Source organism: Varanus komodoensis, unplaced genomic scaffold (assembly GCF_004798865.1).
Source record: "Varanus komodoensis strain SLA01 unplaced genomic scaffold, ASM479886v1 scaffold12, whole genome shotgun sequence".
NCBI lineage: Eukaryota > Metazoa > Chordata > Lepidosauria > Squamata > Varanidae > Varanus > Varanus komodoensis.
Window position 1 is genome coordinate 22,538,931 of NW_025335349.1, and position 21,498 is coordinate 22,560,428.

Consider the following 21,498-nt stretch of genomic DNA (forward strand, 5'->3'; position numbering starts at 1 on the left):
TCTGAGGATTTTCCTTCAGGTGTTTGCACAGTAGCTCTGTCTCTCTGATCTAGGAGATAACTAAAGCACTGAGATTTTTCTTTGCGCTAAGTAATTAAAGGATGCAATTAGATTGCTTACCATAATTACCATATAGATGTATATACTTTCCTTTGTGCATGCTGAAAGGCAATTTCTCTCAAGAGCCAAGGAATGTTTCAAATTTGGAAGGAAAAAGTTCTGTATATTTCTTGGTGTGTTTTCAGCCCTAGCTAGACGAAGTCTTCTTAAACTTCTGCGTAGTAATCCCTTTGCCAAACTTCTTTGTTTTCATTTCTATTTGTTTTTACCTGGCCAGGTCTGAAAAATTTGATCAAAATTTATGAGGATGGTGAGAAAAGTGGGCAAAGCAACTGCTAAGTAATTCATATGGCTTGGAAGTAGTGGAATGAAACCAAACTATGTACTCCATTACTTATGATGTCCACTTTGAAGACTACCGATCCTCCATGTTGAATTGTTTCATACACTGTTTTTAGTGCTCAAACTAGGGCCCTAAATAAAAATGTTCTGGGCCATACAGATGCATCATGAATGATCTATTTACTCAGCTTCTCCAGGCTACCTACAGTAGTTCTGTGGAAAGAAATAAGTGATTCTTGATGCAAGTATAGCTGCACCAATTGGCACTGTTTCTTGAGCATCACCTTCATTGGGCTGAATTAGTCCAAACTGGGATATGCTGGGCCTGACACCTAGCCATAGGTCACCTTTTCATTTTTCAGTTCATACCCACCCTTCTGAGAGAGGCTGCACCAAGACAGCAGCAACAGTGGTGGCAGCTATGGCTGGTAGGCCTGATTTCTAATGGGCATGATCTGCTTTGGAGGTATCTTACAACAGGAGTAGTGCCTGAATGAAGGGAGGGAATATCAAAGTTGCTCCCTACACTGTTCTTCCCACAGCAGGTGGTTATACCCTTAAACATTTCCTAAAGGGGCAATTAGTTTCTGACTCCTGTCAGTTAATCATATGTTTGCAGAAGCAAGAGTGGTGGAAATACATAGAAACCAATGTGTAAACTGATACCAAACTGGCAGGGTTAGAAGCTCTATATTATTGCATTGAACTGAAATCTCCAAGCCCTCTTTTCCAAAAAAAAATCCAGAGTTAAAAAGTTAAAAATATTGTGGTGACATGGAAAACAAGTCTCCTGTGCCTTCAAAGGTTTTATAGCAGGCTGCTGTCCAACATACAGGCCCAACAAGAAAGTACAGGTCAGGTAGGGCTGCTCCTGTAGGAATTCGGCCTGTCATGCAGCCTTTTAAAAAGGTATAGGTTTCCTCAGCTGATGCCTCACTTGTACCTTTAATATCAGAAATGTATCACATTACTTTAGGCTGGCCCTTACATGCTCCTAGACTTGACAGGTTATGTTGATCAGGCATTCATGTAAGTCTCTTGATAATTTTTAGAGACACTCTTCCAATCAAATGAGTTCTTTTTTGTTCGTTTTTCTAATTGTTTGATTATAATTTCTCTGTTTCCAGTAAATCATGCAATCTCAATGGTATAAAATACGTTTCAAATTCTGCCTGTTAGACAGTATAACATGGATTGAGAGGAGGCAGGAGTGACCCAAGTTTCCAAAACTTATTTCATTTTTAATCTGCTCAATAACAATACTTTGAGTGGAGTACAAAACTAAATACTGCTTCTCTCACACACCCATGCTAAAAATTAAACTCACATCCTTAATACCAACTTTCAAGTTTCTCCTGCTGTCTCCTTTCTACCCATACCACCAGAAACTCTGCTATCTTTTTATTTTTAGAGAAAAAAGACACCAGATTTCAACAGCTAATGAAGGAAGAGGTTCATCCAGTGAACAAAATAACCTTCCAAAATAACCTCAAAATAAAACAGTAGCAATTATTTGAATTTGTACAAAGCAAATTGGATATTTTGCATTCCCTTCAACTCAGTCACTACTGCTACACTGTTGCCTCAGCAGGGAGTCTTTTACTAAGAGATTAGTGCCAGTGGCAAGAGATAGGAAGCCTTCTGATTTCTCCCCAGATGGATGTCACCATATGGAATGTGTAGGACCTATATGGATTGCCATTGGCTCCAGTTACATTGGCAGTGAACAAGCTGTCTGTGGCTCTGGTGTAAGAATGGAGAGGATAATAGTAATGGGAAGGGAAGGTGCATTCAGGAACATCCTCCACATGTGTGGCACCATATCAGATGCCTTAAAATGGCACTGCCAGGAGGCAGATGCAAAGGCTGAAGGTTTTGCTCAGCAATTGGATTAAGCTGTACAGTGTTGGTGTCTGGTGGCCTTCAGTTGCCACAGAGTATCCCTACTATTAGCACTTAATGACAATCTAATTAGGTAAAGGAAACTGATGTGCTTTCTGCTGCCATTTATAATCAAAGCTCCCATAATATGCCTTATTAATGACCACTCTCAGGGCTGTAATTTAACTCTCCCAAAGGTACACAGATCCCCATATTTATGTACTTTGGTGACTTGGTCTTTACGGACAATGATCTACCAAATATATTCCATATGAAAACAGGATTCTACATTTTCAAGTACATACTCATCTTAATAAGATTATCTTCAAAATATCATCCTTAAGGCCAAGAACAGACATACCTTGATTTCTATTATGGTTAATGCTTAATAGTTAATAGTCAATGCTTAAAATAATCCAAAACTAAAGGGACATACCTGTATACTTCATTCAACTTTGAAGGAACTGTTTGCATCACAGGCATTCCTAAAACATTTCTTAGCCATTCCAAGGTTAATGCATTCTTTAAAATTAATCCATCACACATGTAAGCACCCCTTCCAAGGACTTTGAGATACTTACGGAGCCCAGAGCCTTGGGAAAGCATCAATTTCCTCTTGCGTATATTCATCTAACCTCCTAGGCACTATGCGAGGTTGCGGAAGCTCTTCAACGAGATTTTGGCGAATATCTTCTGGGATAACCTGAGGAGGAGGAAAATCCTAATGTAATTTCATCCTAGTTTTCATTTGCATCACTTCAGGTGCAATCATTCTCATGTTTAGACAGAAAAAGCAGTTTACAACTCCTAACATGTCCGGGCCAGCACAACTGGAAACTGCAGCTGATTCAGTCCCATAACCAGGTCAATATCCATATTACAATGGATCTAGATACTGTGTTGCAAGGTTGAAAATTTTCTCTTGCTCCCAGCCATTTCCTAATGATGTTTAGGTTTTAGCAAATTTATGATTTTTGTTTATATAAGACTGACAAAAGTTCAGCTGATAAGTCTTCTTCATTTTGCAGATACATAAATTAATGTTGCCTTGATTGCTCCCATCATTAATAAAGCATGAAGCAAAATAAGATGCATTTATTCTAGAACATGCACAAAATAGCTCCACAGATGACTTGGACTTCAGCTTCCAGCATTCCTGACTGGCAGCCATGCGGGAAAAGGCTTCTAGGAGTTGAAGTCAAAGACATCTGGAGATCTAACTTCTGTCCTCCCATTCTAGAAAATTAACCATGTCAGTTTATATTAGCACACACATAAAGGAAGAAAAAGAATGGCAATATCTTAAAAGCCAGGGAAATTAATGTTGCACAAATTTCTACAGACAAGCAGGTTGCTTACCTGCAACTTATGTTCTTTGAGTGGCCATCTGTGCAGTCACACATATGGGTACTGCACCTGCGCAGTGCCTGTGGCCGGAAGATTGACAGCTAACGGTTTTTGGTGGGAAGCTCCGCTCTCCCTCCCCCCTGTGGCCTATAAAGAGCAGAGCGTCTGCCATTTTGTTCAGTCTTTGCGACCGAACGTACGCTATCTTATTGAAAAAACTTTTTTTTTTTGATGTCGGTACCGTGAAAAAGGGCATAGTCGGTACCGAAAGATGCATTCACTCACCGACACTGAGCGGTTGATGCAGCCACTCACCGATACCGAGCGGGGCTGGCGGGTGGGTTGTGTGACTGCTCAGATGGCCACTCGAAGAACATCAGTTACAGGTAAGCAACTTGCTTTTCTTCGCCGTGCCCTCTGTGCATCACACATATGGGTAGATTAACAAGCTTACCATAAAGGAGGAGGGAAGGTGTCCTCATTGAAGAACGGAGGAGAGAACAGCTCTACCGAAGGAGCAATCCCGTCGAGCTCGAACATAGAGACGGTATTGCCTGGCGAAGGTGCAAGGGTTTGCCCAAGTAGCGGCTCAGCAAACATCATCAATCGGGACACCGGATGCGAATGCAGACAAGGATGCAACAGCTCTAGCAGAATGGCCTCGAGGAACTGAAGGCAGTTCGAGCTTAGCTAATTGATAGCATAAGACTATAGTGTGGACTATCCGCTTAGAAAGTCTCTGTGGAGTGACTGGATCGCCCTGATCCCTAGCAGAATATTTGATGAATAGTTTATTGGATCGTCGAATAGACTCCGTTTGCGATCGGTAGAAGGCTATGCAACGGTGAACATCGAGTGACTGCAAAGATCTTTTCAATGGAGTCGACGGTGACGGAAAAAAGGCAGGCAGCACAATGTCTTGTCCCGTATGGAAAGGTGTAGACACTTTAGGCAAAAAAGACGGGTCGAGGCGTAAAACGACCTTCTCCCTGTGAAAGTTTAAATAAGGAGGGTCTATGTGAAGAGCGCAAAGTTCACTGGCCCTCCGGGCTGAAGTGACAGCTACAAGAAACGTCATCTTCGAAGAGACCAATCGAAGATCCACCGTCACCAAAGGTTCGAAGGGGGCCTTCATAAGGGCCTGTAGAACTACAGAGAGGCTCCATGTGGGCATAACCAGTCTAATTGATGGGTTAAGATTATATAGGCCCTTCAAAAATCTTTTGAGGATAGGATGAGAAAACAGAGGTGATCTGTTGACTAAGCCACGGTAGTAGGCTATTGCAGCTGTATACACTTTAATGGATGACGGCTTCAGTCTGGAATGGTGCAATTCCAGGAGGAACTGAAGAATCTGTTGAATGGATGAAAGGAATGGAGAGAATGAACGCGACTCGGCAAAGGCAGAAAAACGTTTCCATTTAGCCTTACATGACTTCCTTGTGGACGGCTTTAAGGCAGAGTCGATGATATGCTGAATATCAGGGTGCAAAAACGTCGGATTCGGATTCGACGGGTCTTGTCTCGAACCGGATAGTACAGAGAGACCAGAGAGGGGGGAAGCACCTGAGTGACTGGGTTCGACAACTGGATCCGAGGTGGTCGAAGTAATCGTCGGTACCGACGGATTAGTAGAAGCTGTCAGATTCGTAACTTTCGAAACCGTCGTCGGCGCTGATGGAACGTCAATCATCGAATTCGCCATGCTGTTAGGTTCAATGAGAGCAAATCCGGGTGGCGAAGTGTGCCATCCACCTGTGTTATAAGATATGGGAGCGACGGAAGATGAAGAAATTCCCCATGAGAGATGTTGAGTAGTTTCGCAAACCACGCTTGACGTGGCCACCAAGGGGCAACTAGTATCCCCGATGCTCGGTCGTGCATTATCTTTGCTATGACCCTCATCAGAAGAGGGATCGGAGAGAAGGCGTAGAAGTTCATATTGTTCCAAGGGATCATGAATGCGTCCCCTAGGGATGTGTGTCCGATTCCCGCTCTCGAACAGTAAGCCTTGCACACCCTGTTCTCTTGGGTAGCGATTAAGTCCACGTTGGGAAACCCCCAGTGCCGGAAAAGGTGGTTGTGTGTACGGGGATCCAGTTCCCAATCGTGAGAGGTGAACATGTGCCTGCTGAGAAGATCCGCCTGCACGTTGTCTACACCAGCTAGATGAACAGCCATCAGCGTGATGTGTCTCCGGATGCACCAGTCCCAAATTTTCATAGAAAGCCTGGCTAGAGTCAGCGACTTTGTTCCCCCTTGCTTGTTCAGATAAAAGATGGTAGCTATATTGTCCGAAGTTATCTGGACGATCTGATGATGAAGGATGTCCTCGAAAGAGCGCAGGGCTTTGAAAACTGCCAGTAGTTCTAGGAAGTTGATATGATTCATGGATTCTAGACAATTCCACGTACCCTGGGTAGATAGGCCGGAGCATATCACTCCCCATCCTAGAAGAGATGCGTCAGTGCCAAGGGTTATCGTAGGAGGTTGCGCCCTGAAGGGGACTCCTATCATAAGATTGGTCTGTTCCAACCACCAAGGCAGAGAGTGAAGCACGGAAGTTGGGATCCGAATCAGTCTTGACTGCGGATCTCTTTGAGGATGGTACACCTTGATGAAAAAGAGTTGCAGTGGGCGAAGCCAAAGCCTGGCATGTGGAACTACAGCAACTGAGGAAGCCATATGCCCCAGGATCCTCTAGATAGACCTCGCCGGGACCGTTCCCTCTCGTCGGATTTGATGGATGTGGCAAGAGTCTGTTGGCTGTCCTGAGGGAGAAAGGCTTTTTCCAACGTTGAATCCAAGCGGGCTCCAATGAAGGTGAGCGTCTGTGTCGGGAGAAGAGAAGATTTCTCGGTATTAATACGTAGGCCTAGGCTATTGAGCAAGGCACAAGTTGTATGGATGGCCGCGAGGAGTCCTTCTCTGGACTGCGACACCAACAGCCAGTCACCAAGGTACGGATAAATTTGTATGCCCTGGAGGCATAGGAAGGCACAGACAGGAGCCATGTACTTGGTAAAAACCCTCGGAGCCGTAGCCAGTCCAAAAGGCAAAACTGTAAACTCATAAAGTTGGTTTGCAACCGCAAAACGAAGGAAACGCCTGTAACTTGGGTGAATTGAAATATGGAAGTAGGCGTCCTTCAAGTCCAATGAGGCGAACCAATCCTCTCTCCTTAGCAATGGCAAAATGTTTTGAAGGGTAGTCATACGAAATCTTTTTGGTACAATAAACTTATTTAAGTCCCGTAAGTCCAAAATCGGACGTAGACCACCATCCCGCTTAGGGACCGTGAAGTATCTGGAATAGAATCCGTAGAGTCCATCAGATGGAAATACTTGACGAATCACTCCTTTATGAAGAAGTTGATGTATTTCATCGAGCAGTACTGGTGAGCATGAAGTGGACCAGATCGGACTCGACGGAGGAACGATGTCGAATTCTATCCGACAGCCGTGCTGAACGATGGACAATACCCACCGATCAGATGTGATGGACTCCCAAATGGGGAGTTGGCTTCGGAGCCGATCCCCAGATGAGAGGGGGGTGGGTATTGGTGGAGCATGAGGAATGGTTCGCCAGTCCCGTCAATGTTGCCTCCGATCGTTGAAACGACGGCGGCCTTGTTGGAAGCGTTGTTGGGGCTGAGGGACGGTGGTGCTGCTGTTCCTGTTGCTGGCGGTGTTGCGGCTGCTGCCTCGGTTGATATGATTGCCTGTAGGATGGACGATTCCAGGACGTCCTGCATGGGACTGTATCTCCATCCTGCATGCCATCATCCTCGATTCATGCAGCTTCTTGAGCTTGTGGTCGGTGCGGGAATGGAAAAGCCCGGATCCATCGAAAGGCATTTCCTCGATCCGGCGCTTGGTTTCTTCCGGAAAATTACAATTCCAAAGCCATGCATGCCTTCGGAGAGAAACGGCACCGACCAAGGCCCATGAGTCAGTATCTATGTGGTGCCTTGCCATGGATAACTGCTGCACCGAGACCTGCATGGCTTCCTTAATCAGGACCTTTGCAAGGTCACCCTGGTGGTCCGGGAGGGTGGAGGCGACGTTGTCCAGGCGCTGCATAATGAAGTATTGATACCTTGCCAACGTCGCCTCGTAATTTGATATACGGAGCCCCAGGCCTGAAGCAGCGTAGACTCGCCTAGCCAGGGAGTCTATTTTTCAGCCCTCTTTATCCCTCGGTGCCGTGTGCCCTCTCGCCTCTCTGCCCTGCGAGGATTCGATGACCGCAGAGTTTGGTTTGGGATGTTGGAGGAGGAAGGGGATGTCCTCCTCCCGAACCCTGTACATCGACTCATATCTCCTGGATGTCGGCTGAGGATGTGATGGCAGGTCCCAGGGCTGCGTCATCGCCTGCTGCAAGGTGGTTATGAGCGGCAGGACGATGGATGTCGATTGCTCCCCGCGGACGACATCGTAGAACTTGTCCGTTGTCAGTCCCGGGCGCTGGGCAGCATCGATGTCCAGGGACTGGACAAGTCTAGACATCAGCTCTGCGAAGGAGACGTGGCACTCATCAGGCGACGCAGGACCCTGGGATGTCACAGCGACGTCCGGAGAGGTTGAGTCGACCTCCGAGTCGGCCGAATCGGCACCGTAGTAGGGTGGGGCCGAAGATGACAACTCTGCCAGGGAGAAGGAGCGGCTGCTTCCACCCTGTGGGGATCGAGGTGACACCTGCCTCGGATCCAATGAGCGCAGTTGGTCACAGGATGGAGGAGAGGATCGTGCCCTGGGAGCAGGGTAATACCCTACGGAGAGCAGATCACCCCAAGTATGGTAGCAGGGGCGACGCCAGCTCTCCAGACATTGCTCTACAGAACGGCTTCTCCGGCTCCCCGGTGGGGACAGTCCAACGTCTGCTTCCATTGTGACCGTGGGCATGGGTGTCGGTGACCTCGCCCTAGGAGGGGAGTTCTGGATTTCCCCGTCGGATATTGAACCCCATAGAGTTGGAAGGGGTGCAGGCAGGAGGTCAATCGCACGGCGGGGAGACCCTTGAGGGGTAACCCGCATAGCCTCCTGGAGCACTGGTTCGGGCGGAGTCGGTACCGTAAACGCTACCGATACTGAGGGGCCCATCGGTTCTGAGTCCTGATGTCAGGGATGGTCCGGACGGTCCGAATTCCTGGGTTTCTTGGGAGGCTTGGAGACCTTCTCCTTCCTGGCCTTTTTATGGCCTGCCGACTTCTCGGATTCGGCATGCTTCCGCTTTTCATGCTTCTTTTTAGGTGAAGCAGAGGGAGCCACCGAAGCAGACGCACCTTCATCCAAAGGCCATGAGGGTAGGGCCACAGAAGCGGAGCCAGGTTTTGGGATGGCAACAAGCGGGCGTGATTGCATCAGAGCCCGATCCCAAAGGAGTCTCCGGAGGCATTTTTCCTGGCCTGCTTGGAGAAGGCCAGGCAATGCGCGCATTTATCCATCCTATGCCCCTCTCCTAGGAAGAGGAGGCATAGGTCATGCGGGTCAGTTGGTGCCATTTTTGACCCGCAGTCCACACATTTGCGGAAAGCCACTTGCTGCGCCATCGCAGAAGAAGAAGAGAGGGATAGTGCAGAGGGTAAGTATATATTTTTGTTTGTTGTTTTTTAGATAGATAGATCGAAAGAAGAAATAACAAGAGAAAAACTACAAGGAACAATGAACTGGGAGCAAGGAGAAGAAAAAACCGGGAAAGAAGGACAATCGAGAGCAAGGTAACAGTCGAAGCGAAAGTCGAAAGCGGCACGAGGCACAGCGAACGGCGGTCGCAAACACTGAACAAAATGGTGGACGCTCCGCTCTTTATAGGCCACAGGGGGGAGGGGGAGCGGAGCTTCCCGCCAAAAACCGTTAGCTGTCAATCTTCCGGCCACAGGCACTGCGCAGGCACAGTACCCATATGTGTGATGCACAGAGGCCACAACGAAGAATAAATGTTACTTTACCAGCTGCATATAGGTGTTGGGAAAGTAGGGTGGAATATGCATGAGAATATATTTGAGATCACTGCACAAGAAGCAATACCAGGTACAGACTTACCTCATCAGGAAAGAGATGCAACCTTTGCATCATGGTTCTTCTAAGAAGAGTTTTGGGGAGCATGCCGTAGATAGCCAGTTTTACAACCTGAAAAATAAATACACATGTATATATTACATCTGATCTGATATCAAGCCAATTTGCACAGAGTTAAACAGCAGAACTATATGAAGGTAATAAACTTTAGCAGTCCTGGAAAGTTGGAAGAACCTATTTCACATAACATTCAAGCACTGCAGATCATATCACGCAGAATGGTTGAGAACACAGGAATGTTATCATATCCTCAGTGAGATCATTGGTCCATCTAGCTTCAATTGTCTACACTTATTAGTAGCAGTTCTCTTAAGGTTTCAGAAATACATATCTCTCAATCCAACAAAAAGATGTTTGGGATTTGAGCCCAGGAACCTTTGAATGCAACATGTGTTCTACCATTGAACTATGGGCCCTTCGTAATATGGATTAACGTCCTGTGGATGGCTTCCTCCATTTCATGTGCACAGAGTGAAACAGGTAAATCTATCACCAAGTTTCAGGTGCAGTTTGCCACTGACTATTGGTAGTTGAAAGAAAATTAATAAGAGACTTGCTTTCATGTCCTTTCTGGGGACTTTCTAGAAGTACCTGTATAGTCACTTCTGGAAACAGGATGCTGGATTAGATGGACCACTGGTAAGTTTTCAATTAGTTGTTGTATATTTGATACACATGATATTCTATACATTTTTACTCTCAAGGAAGTGATGTGTATGAACAGAAAGTGTTGTGTGAAGCAGGCTGAGCTATATTTGTGGTTGGGGTTGTTGCCACTCACCCAGTTACTTTGACAGGCAATTTGGGTGACAATGGAGAAAGCTAGGGAGTTCCAGAAAAACATCTACTTCTGCTTCATTGACTATGCTAAAGCCTTTAATTATGTGGATCACAACAAATTGTGGCAAGTTCTTAAAGAGATGGGAGTACCTGACCATCTTATTTGTCTCTTAAGAAACCTATATGTGGGTCAAGAAGCAACAGTGAGAACTGGGCACAGAACCACTGATTGGTTCAAAACTGAGAAAGGAGTTCGGCAAGGCTGTATACTGTCACCCTGCCTATTTAACATATATGCAGAGCACATCATGAGAAAGGTGGGGCTAGATGAATCACCAGTTGGAATTAAGATTGCTGGGAGAAATATCAACAACCTCAGATATGCAGATGATACCACTCTCATGGCAGAAAGTGAAGAGGAACTCAAGAGCCTCTTGATGTAGGTGAAGGAGAGCACAAAAGTTGGCTTGAAACTCAACATTAAGAAAACTAAGATCATGGCATCCGGTCCTCTCACTTCCTGGCAAATAGATGGGGAAGAAATGGAGGTAGTAACAGATTTTATTTTCCTGGGCTCCAAGATCACCGCAGATGGGGACTGCAGCCAAGAAATTAAAAGACGCTTGCTCCTTGGGAGGAAAGCTATGGCAAATCTAGACAGCATACTAAAAAGCAGAGACATCACCCTGCCGACAAAAGTGCGCAAAGTCAAGGCTATGGTTTTCCCAGTTGAAATGAATGGTTGTGAAAGCTGGACCATAAGGAAGGCTGAGCGCTGAAGGATTGAGGCCTTTGAATTGTGGTGCTGGAGGAGACTCCTGCGAGTCCCTTGGACTGCAAGGTGATCAAACTGGTCAGTCCTAGAGGAGATCAACCCTGACTGCTCTTTAGAAGGCCAGATAGTGAAGATGAAGCTCAGATATTTTGGCCACCTAATGAGAAGGAAGGACTCCCTGGAGAAGAGCCTAATGCTGGGAACAATAGATGGCAAAAGAAGGAGGGGACGGCAGAGGATGAGGTGGCTGGATGGAGTCACTGAAGCAGTCGGCGTGAGCTTAAGTGGACTCCGGGGGATGGTGGAGGACAGGAAGACCTGGAAGAATGTTGTCCAAGGGGTTGTGATGGGTCAGACATGACTTCGCAACTAACAACAACAACAACTTGTGTGGGAAACATCTAAATTGACCCTGACATGAGATCATCTCTTATATGTGCAGTTACACATTCATAAATGACCTGAAATATATAATGTGTAATTGCAGATATAACTGTGGTGTTTGTGAGAGCACATGCAACTGCCAGTTTGACTATGCCACCACTGCTTGGTAGAAATTATGTTGTGTGAACCTGGCAAATGTTAAGCAATCCTTGTATAACCCATAGTCTGTTTTAGTTTAATCCATGTTCATCAGGTGTATGCAACTAAATCAGGAACAGGTTGGTACAATGTGGTGCCTGTAGGTGTGATTCTTTGTGAGTTAAATCTCCACACTGAGCTGTCATATGTTCTCCAAACTTGGCCAATTAAATAAAACAAACAACAAAACTGAGGACTCTTGATTGTTTAGATTGATGGCAGGGACAGCATGATGTACTTTTTTACTGCTAGCAACTTAAGAACAGTTTGTTATCAATGCATGTCCCTAACTACTTGCTTATGCTGCATAGTGAAGAAAAACTGCAACGACTACAATACATTCCTAATTAGAATTTTTAAAGTCATCATAAATCCATTAGTCATTGCAACTGTTCATGGAGATATAATAAAGCAAGAAATAAAGTAACCTCCTTTGCAATAAAAAATACTGAGGAATTATGGAACACAGTCAACTAAAGTAATTGGAAAACTCCTTTTCATATGTCAAATGTGAGAGAACAACAACTGCTGGTTGGGGGGGGGGGTCATAATTAAATGGCATAATTAAAGTCCATACCGTAGTTTCACATTTTCTGGCATGAAATAAATCTTAGTATTGTTTTTAATTCCAGGTCTTTCTCCCTTTTTAAAAAAGTAGGGTTAGCAGAAATTATTTTACAATAAATAATGAATGTTATAGTTCAATAGCCAGTAACAGACTGCAGAAACCCCAAAGATCTTTTAGTAACACAGTCCCAGACAATTTTCAGTGAGCTTTATTCTCAAGTAACTGTGAATAAGATCACAGCCACAGAAATCAGAATTACTGCTACTTTCACTAAACAATGTTTAATTTCCTAGTATTTCAAAAACATCCCAGAATTAGAGGTCCCGGAGATCCTTCAGACCCTTTTGCAAGCACTACAATTAAGAATAATATGGAAAAAAGTATTCTGCCTATTTTAAAATCTGCTTTTCTTATATTGATCCATCTTATTCAGAATAAAGAATTCTTGATGTTCATCTGACATATGAAATGTCCTTTTAGCTGGTAGCCTCAATAGTTTTAAGGTTAAGATGTGCGTGAAGTAAAAGATTTCAGGGAGGGTGGGTGGGTGTGTGTCTGTGTGTAGAGCCCTGGATATAAGCACCGAATATGCCATAAATGGTACTTTTCAGCAGACAGCTTAAAAAAACAGTAAAGTTAATAAAATGCCAGAGAACCATAAAAGCTGCAAGTCAACGAGCCTGAGTCTTTCACTTTCAAGACTAAAATACACATGTGCTTTTTTTCAAAAAAACGGACAAGGGATTATGGTAATATATACTTCCACATAAACATGTAAAAGGTAGACTTTACTTGCTGATTAAAGAACAGCACCACCAAAATGAAGTACGACTGGATGACAGAGGCACATGTGTGAGACAGAGAAAGATGGGTTGAGGGAGGGGAAAGGGCCCTGTCTTGGATGAATTCCATCTTGAACTCTTTAAACAAAATGCAGGATACATAGATTTGCAGGATACTCTAACAGGTGATCAAATAGTATGTTTTCAGACATGCTATTGGAAAAACAAAGTATTTCACCTTCCTTAAAAACAGAAGATGGTATATTTTTTTCCTACCACAAGCAACTGGAAGCTATTTGGCAGCTTGGCAGGTCTTCGTGGGTTAATTAACAAAAGATTTGCTTTGGGATGTCCTGCCACCATTTCACATATGCAACGAGGTAAAGGCAGGTGTTGCCACACATTGTAAGATAATTCAGTTCTCTGCCCTCAGATAGTGAAGGAGACTGGACCTTACACATTCCATTCTCTCACTCCATGCACTGCTTCCTTCTCTTTAATGGCAACGAACATTTACCAGTGATCCATGGATTCTGGCTTGGAAGGCAACCAATGACCATAGCTAGCTGATTCAGACATCTCAATGAACCAGAAATACAAGGGGACACTGTGGGAAGGTCATTCCCAATCATCCAAATCATGGAGTTTTGTGTGAATCAAGTCTTTCCAAGCATACCGATCAACAAGTTTAGCTTTGCAGGTTCAAAATAATGAGCTAGCACTGAGACTAGGTCTCTTGACACTTCACAAATGTAGTTTTGTGGTTCTTTTTATCATAAAAAGTTATGCACCACGACTTTTCACTTCTGTTCACTTTTGCCTGGATTTGTGCATAGGACTGAACAGATGAGGAAAATAATGTGGAAGGAGGAGTAAGGAATGCTCTGGTTGCAGAGGCAGATGAGAAATCCCTGAAGAGCATGCAGAGAATTCAGGTTGACAGTTGCATTTCTCTCTTCAACAATGTGCAGTGATAGAAAAAATCTACAGGAAAAAAATGCAATACTTGCACATTAAAAAGTTCCTGGAAAGCTTGGGCAAGCTCAGTAGGAAGGAACTAATAAAACTGCCAAATACACATCCATGAAGAGACAATATGTACAGTATTACATATGCACAGTAAGGTTTTTAAATGCTAATATATAAATACACCCATGTAATACATGTCATAGCTGGAAAGTCAAAGTTCTGGAAGGAGTAACTTGTTCAGTTTTTTGAGACAAATATGGACAACTCATTACTAAAGACAGCATTGGTATAACAAAGGGGGTTCAAGGGAAAATGCAGTTAAAACTAAATGAAAACACTGTTAATTCCAGCACACAAAAACTGCTAGAGAGAGAGAGATTACGCTCTCAAGCAGAAGCGGCAGACACAATGAAGGAAGTGTGTCTTCTCTTTCTTGCTTGTTCCTTGCAGCCCATGGGTTGCAGTTATGCATGAATCAGGGTTTGTGGAATTACTAAGACAAATCAATTTCTTATTGTTTTTCAGTACTGTGCAAGCTGTGTCTAAATTAAGTAAAAGGATATGTAAAGCATTAGGTCAAGTGATTCATTCTCTATATTTGCTCTAATAAAATAAATTGCCTGAGATATGCTATTGCGGAAAGGAACTCAGGCTAAGAACACAAGTTTTTGCCTTACACTACGTCAGGCCATTGGTCCATTTCGTTCTGCATCATATATACTGGCTGATGGCTGGTTTTTCTTACCTGGCCGAAGATTAACCAGGGACTGTCTGCCTGCAAAGCATGTACTCAACTACAGACCCATAGCCCTTGCCCTTACATTTCAGATGTGCCAACAGCAGGCAAATGCAGCTTTGACCCAAGAACTTCACACACAGGAAATTTGCTATTCTAAGAACAGCTACAAGGAAAGTATGGATAGGAATGAGTACAAGTCAGCTGAATAAGAAATAAGAAAATACAGATCCAGTTAAACAGATTGCCTTAAGGCAAGAAGAAATTAAATTAAGAGTAGTTTAAAAAAACAAAACCTTTACACGGTAAAGGAACTTTATACGGTAAAGGAACAGTTTCTATTTAACTATACTGAGTTACAAGGAAAGCAAGATGGTGGAAACTAAGGGAGGACTGGGCTAGTTTTCCACTTGTAAAACTTACACTGTTTATGCTAAATTTACTTGTGTTCTCCATTTGATAGACCTTAATTCCCACTACTTTATTTCTGAGTTTTACCCTCAAAACCTTTTGCTTCATAGCTGCAGAGTTGCATAGCTATATTTTTCAGAAGACAACCACTATTATTACATGATAGAACCAAGTTGATATTTTCTCGATCCTTGCTTCTGTAACTTTACTCGGCTCCCAGAAAATAAAATGTCTGTTCCTCCAAAGCCCAGTTCCTTGCCAGGAGTGTATTCTGGTCTCCAGTGGCTGCTTTATCTTCTACTTCAGGCATGGACATCTGATATAACTGCACAGAACTGAACTTTGCTTTTCTTTGCACTGACTGGAGCTGGTTGTATGACATGACAGCCCTCCATGAGTTATTTAACCTACCCTGAAGTTGTGGCATCTGTGTGCTCCATTTTAAATATCCAATCCCCACTTGGTTTGAGTGTTTCATGTGAACCTAGTGAGCATGCATTCTGTGAGGGTTAAACAGCATGGGACACTGCAGCTTGTCAAGTATTAAATAACCTACTATGAGCTGTGTACTGGTTGAAACCAGACACTTGGGCTTCAGCCTTTGCTGAAGTGAGGCCCTTGTGCTTGTTATGGTGGACTTCTGTGGTGGCAGACTTTGGATTATACAGAGAGATCGTCTCTGTCTCATCTTTCTATTCCCCCTACCTTATCAACTAATATATATAAAAAATAACAATGTCACCATCTTACATATGATACATTTGAAGTTTGAGCTACACAACATTATGTGGACTCTTTTAACCATGTACTCACTTTGTATGATATACAATGTGTGCATGCAGGATCATCTTGTAGAATCTTTTAAATTGTACATGACAGAACAAATCCACTACGTGATAAAGCATGCAGCTGACATGAGCAAGTTCCTTTGCATACAGTGGGACTTACTTCTGAGTAAATTTGCACAGTATTGCTCTACATTGGTGTAATTTACTTTGTAGTTTATCAATTTGTCCTCTGAAGGGATCTACAAGCAGAAGTGTATACAACTGATTGTGAATTATGCATGAATACGTGTAAAAATGTTGCCACATTATGGTTAGAACACAAGAAACTTCTTAAATTGGGCATGACCTGCCTTGATGCTTCACTATAAATTTTCATTTTCTATAGTGCTTTTGAGTCTACTTTGTTCCTAGTGAAATTTGTCTTTGAAATTAACATATGAGTTCTTGGCTATCAAAAAGTAATCCAGAGAAAGTATTAACAAGTACTTTAAGCAGTGGTGGTTACACCTGAGGTACGTTGGGTTTTGCTGCCCTCTGGTGCTCAGTGTCCAACATGTGCAACTGAAACAAGAAAACTGAAAAACAATTCAAAATGTGGCTAGCATAGTTTAAAAAGCACATCTTTAACTAGTTAATGCAGAATTTGTTTCTGTAAACTATTGTTATGAGTGGTATTTAGTATTGCTGCATAGCCAGTGCAAAATCTGTGGCAGGAGAAAAAAAAATAATGATTTTTTTGAATGGATTAAATGTAAAATTTAAATTGGTCTTTGCTTTTTAAAATTTAAGTACCAAATTTCTCTTAAGAATATTTTAGTTAATAATAAATAATCTTAGTAATACAGGTAGCTAGCAAGATTATCCATGAAGGAGCATATTGTCTAATAATGCTCTAATTAAAAAATAAGTTACACAAAATAGTGCCATATATATGCAATTTAATTTTAAACTAACATGGGTTTGTTCCATTGTTTAGGAAATATGTGAACTAGTAACGTCCGTATCAACAGAGGTCCAGGTAACACCAGTCGCCTGCAGTGCTCATTCATTACTAGCTTTGGTTGGTATGACAAGTCTACTCATTCAGCAATAGGGATAGCCCAGCTACTATCAGTATGATAGATTGGGTTACCTCGCTATTAGACTACTGTAATTCACTTTGAGAAATTGCAGCTAGTACTGTAACTGTGTAACATATTGTAACTTTTAACATCATAATATTTTAACATATTGTGTTAAAATGGATGCAGTGGCTGCTTATTAGCAGCAAGATGATATCCAAGGTTGTGCTGTTGACAGATAAAGCCATACATCAACAATGGAATGTTGCCGGCTGGCTAATAAGACAGACAGACATGCTTGGCTCTGTATCAAAGCCAAGTCCCAGAAGCACAAAGGTGCCAGAGGCAGAAGCAGTGCAACCCCGTCTTGCTGCTTTAGTTTCTTCTTGCTCAAGTTCAAAGGGACACACACAATGAAAAACCAAGGTGGTGAATTTCTCTGTGGGCCATTTTATTATGGCAGCAGCCTCTATTCTGAATATCTGGGGCACTGTGGAGGCATGTCATATGGATGCCTGAGGAAGCGAGGATCAGAGGGCCTGAGGGAAACATGTAAGGTTCTGAAAAGAATTCTGGTAAAAAAGTGGATCTTGAAAGAAAGGAAGTAATGAGGAAGCCTAAGGAACAGTACGGCAGAAGTGCAAGCAGATGGGAGTAATTGTGCTTGAGTATAACAGAAGGAATAAGAAGCGTGCTACAGATAGAGTTCTGTCTCTCGCTCCCTAAGAAGCAGAACCAACACAGTACTCCGAATATTGGCAAGGGGCAGCAAGCTGGGAGAGAGTTGGGGAGGAAAAGAGAAAATATCTAGCGAGAGATCCAGAATCAATTGTTGAAGTTAGAGCAGTTTCCTCAGCCTGGAATGCCAAACCTGTACCTGTTTACAAGTAAAGCAGAAACTGACTGTATCTTACATTTCTTTCTGTAAAACATTAACAAACATTTAGTTTTACTATTAACTCTGAGTGTCTGAGTGTCTAGAAAAAATAATTTGAGCGTAGAAAGAAAAACATGGAAGCAAAGGAGTTAACTAATTCAGGTCATCATCATCATAGTTAGTGCTGTTGGGGCCAAAGGCTTGGGGTGAGAGTGGAGTCCTTGGGCCACTGCTGGTGTCCTTGGCAAATCAGGAAGTAAGCCCCTGTGAAGGTAAGCCCCTGAGGCAGATAGTGACCTGAGTGTGGTGCCCATAACTTAAGCAAGGGAGTTGCAGGAAACTAAAGATGAAGGTTGCCAAAACACCCAACAAACACACTATTGAGGGCTTCCATGGGAGCGAGGGAGGGATGGGGATGTCACAGTGTAAGATTACTCTGTGTAATCTGGTTAACTGGTGGAAGCAGTTAATAAAAATGCTGTGGTTGGTGTTGTCACCACAAAGGGCTTCAATAGGGAGATCAGGAAGGGGGTCTAAAGGATGGGACAGTAGAAAAATGAGAACAAGAACACTTAAATAAAAAGACATAAATCTAGTGCATAGTATTTGGAAGACTAGATCAATAATATTCATGAAATAAAGTGGAAAAGATAGCAAAAAGAAGAGAAGCAGCATATGAAGCAAGAATACAAAGAAGGCAAAGATTAAAATGGCTGGGGACTTTGGGTATCTACTGAACACAGAATATGTCATAATTAGCAACTGTCTCTCATTCCTATGCAATCAAACCAAGCAGAAAAGAGAAAGAAGAATAGCCTTGCTGCCCTCTCTATCTATTATGTCAGGTAGAACATCACACTTTTACTACAGAAATCTCATACATGAGTAATGTGCAATGGGAAAGATGTGCCACTCTTAGTGACCACATGGAAAGGTTCTCAGTGGCATGACCCTACAACTCCTTGAAGTGGGAAACAAGCAATCCAGGAGAAATGAAAAATGACTGCAAGCTGGCATGAGTCTGAGATGACAGGACAAACAAAGCAGGGAGATCAGGCACTGTGCCTGAAATATGCTTGACTTGGAAGGCTAACAGAATATCCCAAAGGGATAGTCAGCAACAGCTATGAGGATAAAGAGGTGGTGTGGGGTAGGACGCTCACTTACTGCTGTTGGGTCCTTTCGATGAAGCTGAGCTGCTGTCACTTGTGTGAAGCCACCAGGGTAACTGTAGGACAAAATAAAAGCAAATTTAGAGGTATATCTTTCTTGACAGCAATTTTTCACATCCAAGGATCCTATTTATTTTCTTTCTCACCTTCAGTATCCTAGTTTTTAACCTACACTGTATATGACATCACTCTGTCATGGAATGTGGAAACCAGGATGTGGAAGAAACCATGCCAGATATGCATGGCTCCCATACTGGAGGACAGAGGTATGAGGATAGCTGTCTATACCGGCTGACATTGAACAGTCTTACTTAAACAGATGGGGAAACTTAAGAGGAAGTAACTGGTCACTATTCTTTGCCAAGGTCAATTTCCTTAGTGCTCCTGTTGTTTCCCTATTGTCCTCAAGACTAAACAACTGAAGCTTTTCTGCAATGCCAAAAGCCCTTTCCTGTTTGCTTTCCTTTCTTTTCCTAAAGGGCAGGCAAACCTTGCAGCTGCAGTCTCAGTTTTTTTTTCACCTTCTCTCTTCAGCTTAGCAGAGGACAAATTTTTACCCTTCCTAGTTTCCTTCCATTCTTCCTCCCAAACATAATCATCAAATTCCTCATTATCCATCTTTTTCCTTGGAGGCTGATGCTGACCCCAGTCAGTTGTACATGCTAAGCCAGGGCTGCAACAACCATACCCGGTTTCCAGCAGACTTGCCACATGTTGAGTATGTATAGGTATGAGAGTTCCCTACTCACTGTGATGCATCTCAGGCCCAGAGGCCCTCAATTTCTGGCTACTGTTGGTAACTGTAACAAAAACTGTGGCCATCAGGACCCTGCCAGTCTGCTTGCCCCTGGCTTTGTGCTATACCATTGTGCAAGGTTAGGCCCAGCTCCCTAATTCGAACTAGAAATAGTGGTGGGGCTTGCTGGCTTTGTCCCTGAGCAAACCTCAGCAGACAAAAAGCCCTTAGTTTTCCTCTCAACTTTGGAGCTAAAGAAGGGGTGGCAATCCTAACCTAACTGTGGGAATGATAGCTGTCTACCTCTGCAGCTCTAAGCTTGCAAGGAAGACTAGGGTGTATTCTACTTGCTGGAGGGTAGCAACACATGTACTAAGGTGAATGAGAATGCAGAATCCTTCACCAGCTGCTGAAAAAAAATATTTGCTTAAGAAGTAATATCAAAAGTACTTGCACACATTATTGGAAAAATATAGTTATTTAAAAATATAGTTTTGCTTTGTAAAGAACTTTAACAATATGACATATTAAAAGTAAAAATAATAAAATATTTTCATATTTGCACGAGTGTACTGATTTGTTCAAAATCTTATTCTAAAGATTGTGACAAACTTACCCAGTATGTGATGAATACACTTTCTGCTCCCATTTGTTGCCAGAAAAAGCAATATGACGTGTGTTTATTATGACAACGTGATCACCAAGGTCACCTAATAATTTAAAAATGGTTCTTAGTTATTAAGATCATCAGTAGCCAAACAGTTCCAGTGATATTGCATAACATTGTTAGAGGGTCACAATAGGAAATGACTTAACTATCACACCTCAAAAGAATTATTTTTAATGGCATCCACTACTAGTAAAGCAACGGGTATGCAAAACCACCATGTGCAATGTGCAGTCAGCAAGCTACACCACTTGCGCTCAGCTTGAGGTTCTTGATATAAAAGAAATTGAAGATAAAGAGAATTCCAGCTATTGCTTTGGAAAGGTGTGAGGATAGAAAGAAATTCTTTTTATTAACCTTTTATTGTCCAATAGATGAAAAAGCAATTAGAACACAGCATTAACAAAAACTGAAATGCTACAATTTTTGAATAAAATGCCATAGTATCTATAGGACCAATTACATAAATGTTACATATCTCTATTATTATTATTATAACATTTCTATATGTTAGTATATAGCAAAACATGCTATGATTATGAAATAATTGTGTGTAAACTTCAACAAAAGTACCCCTGCCCATTGTGTTTTTGCATGTAATCGTTTATCATTCCAGTGTTGTAATATTAGTCTTTCAAGTTGTCATAAAGGGACAGAAAATCCATTTAGTTTGACTTTGTGGTAAATTCAAAGACCTGGGTAATTAATTCAAAGGAACATGTGCATAGCTGAATATTAAAGACCTTCAAATCACAAGATTTATCTGAATTATTATGTACTCCTAAAAAGAAACTGTCATTGGGCATTGCCAAGACATAGGAATAAAAGCATAAGCAGCATTTCACCTCCAACAATTGGCAGGATTTAATTAAGCCCTTATTAGT

At 42.7% G+C, this 21,498-nt stretch overlaps 1 protein-coding gene across 1 annotated transcript in view; it reads right to left on the reverse strand.

Annotated features, from left to right (window-relative positions):
* MRPL13 (mitochondrial ribosomal protein L13) overlaps positions 1-21,498 on the reverse strand; it is a 38,873-nt gene that overhangs the window by 14,991 nt on the left and 2,384 nt on the right. Inside the window, exons 3-6 of the mRNA XM_044421816.1 lie at positions 20,564-20,657; positions 19,207-19,267; positions 9,675-9,761; positions 2,865-2,986 (exon numbers count right to left, since the gene is read on the reverse strand). Of these exons, the coding sequence (XP_044277751.1) occupies positions 2,865-2,986; positions 9,675-9,761; positions 19,207-19,267; positions 20,564-20,657 (364 nt within the window). The remainder of the gene's footprint in view (positions 1-2,864; positions 2,987-9,674; positions 9,762-19,206; positions 19,268-20,563; positions 20,658-21,498) is intronic.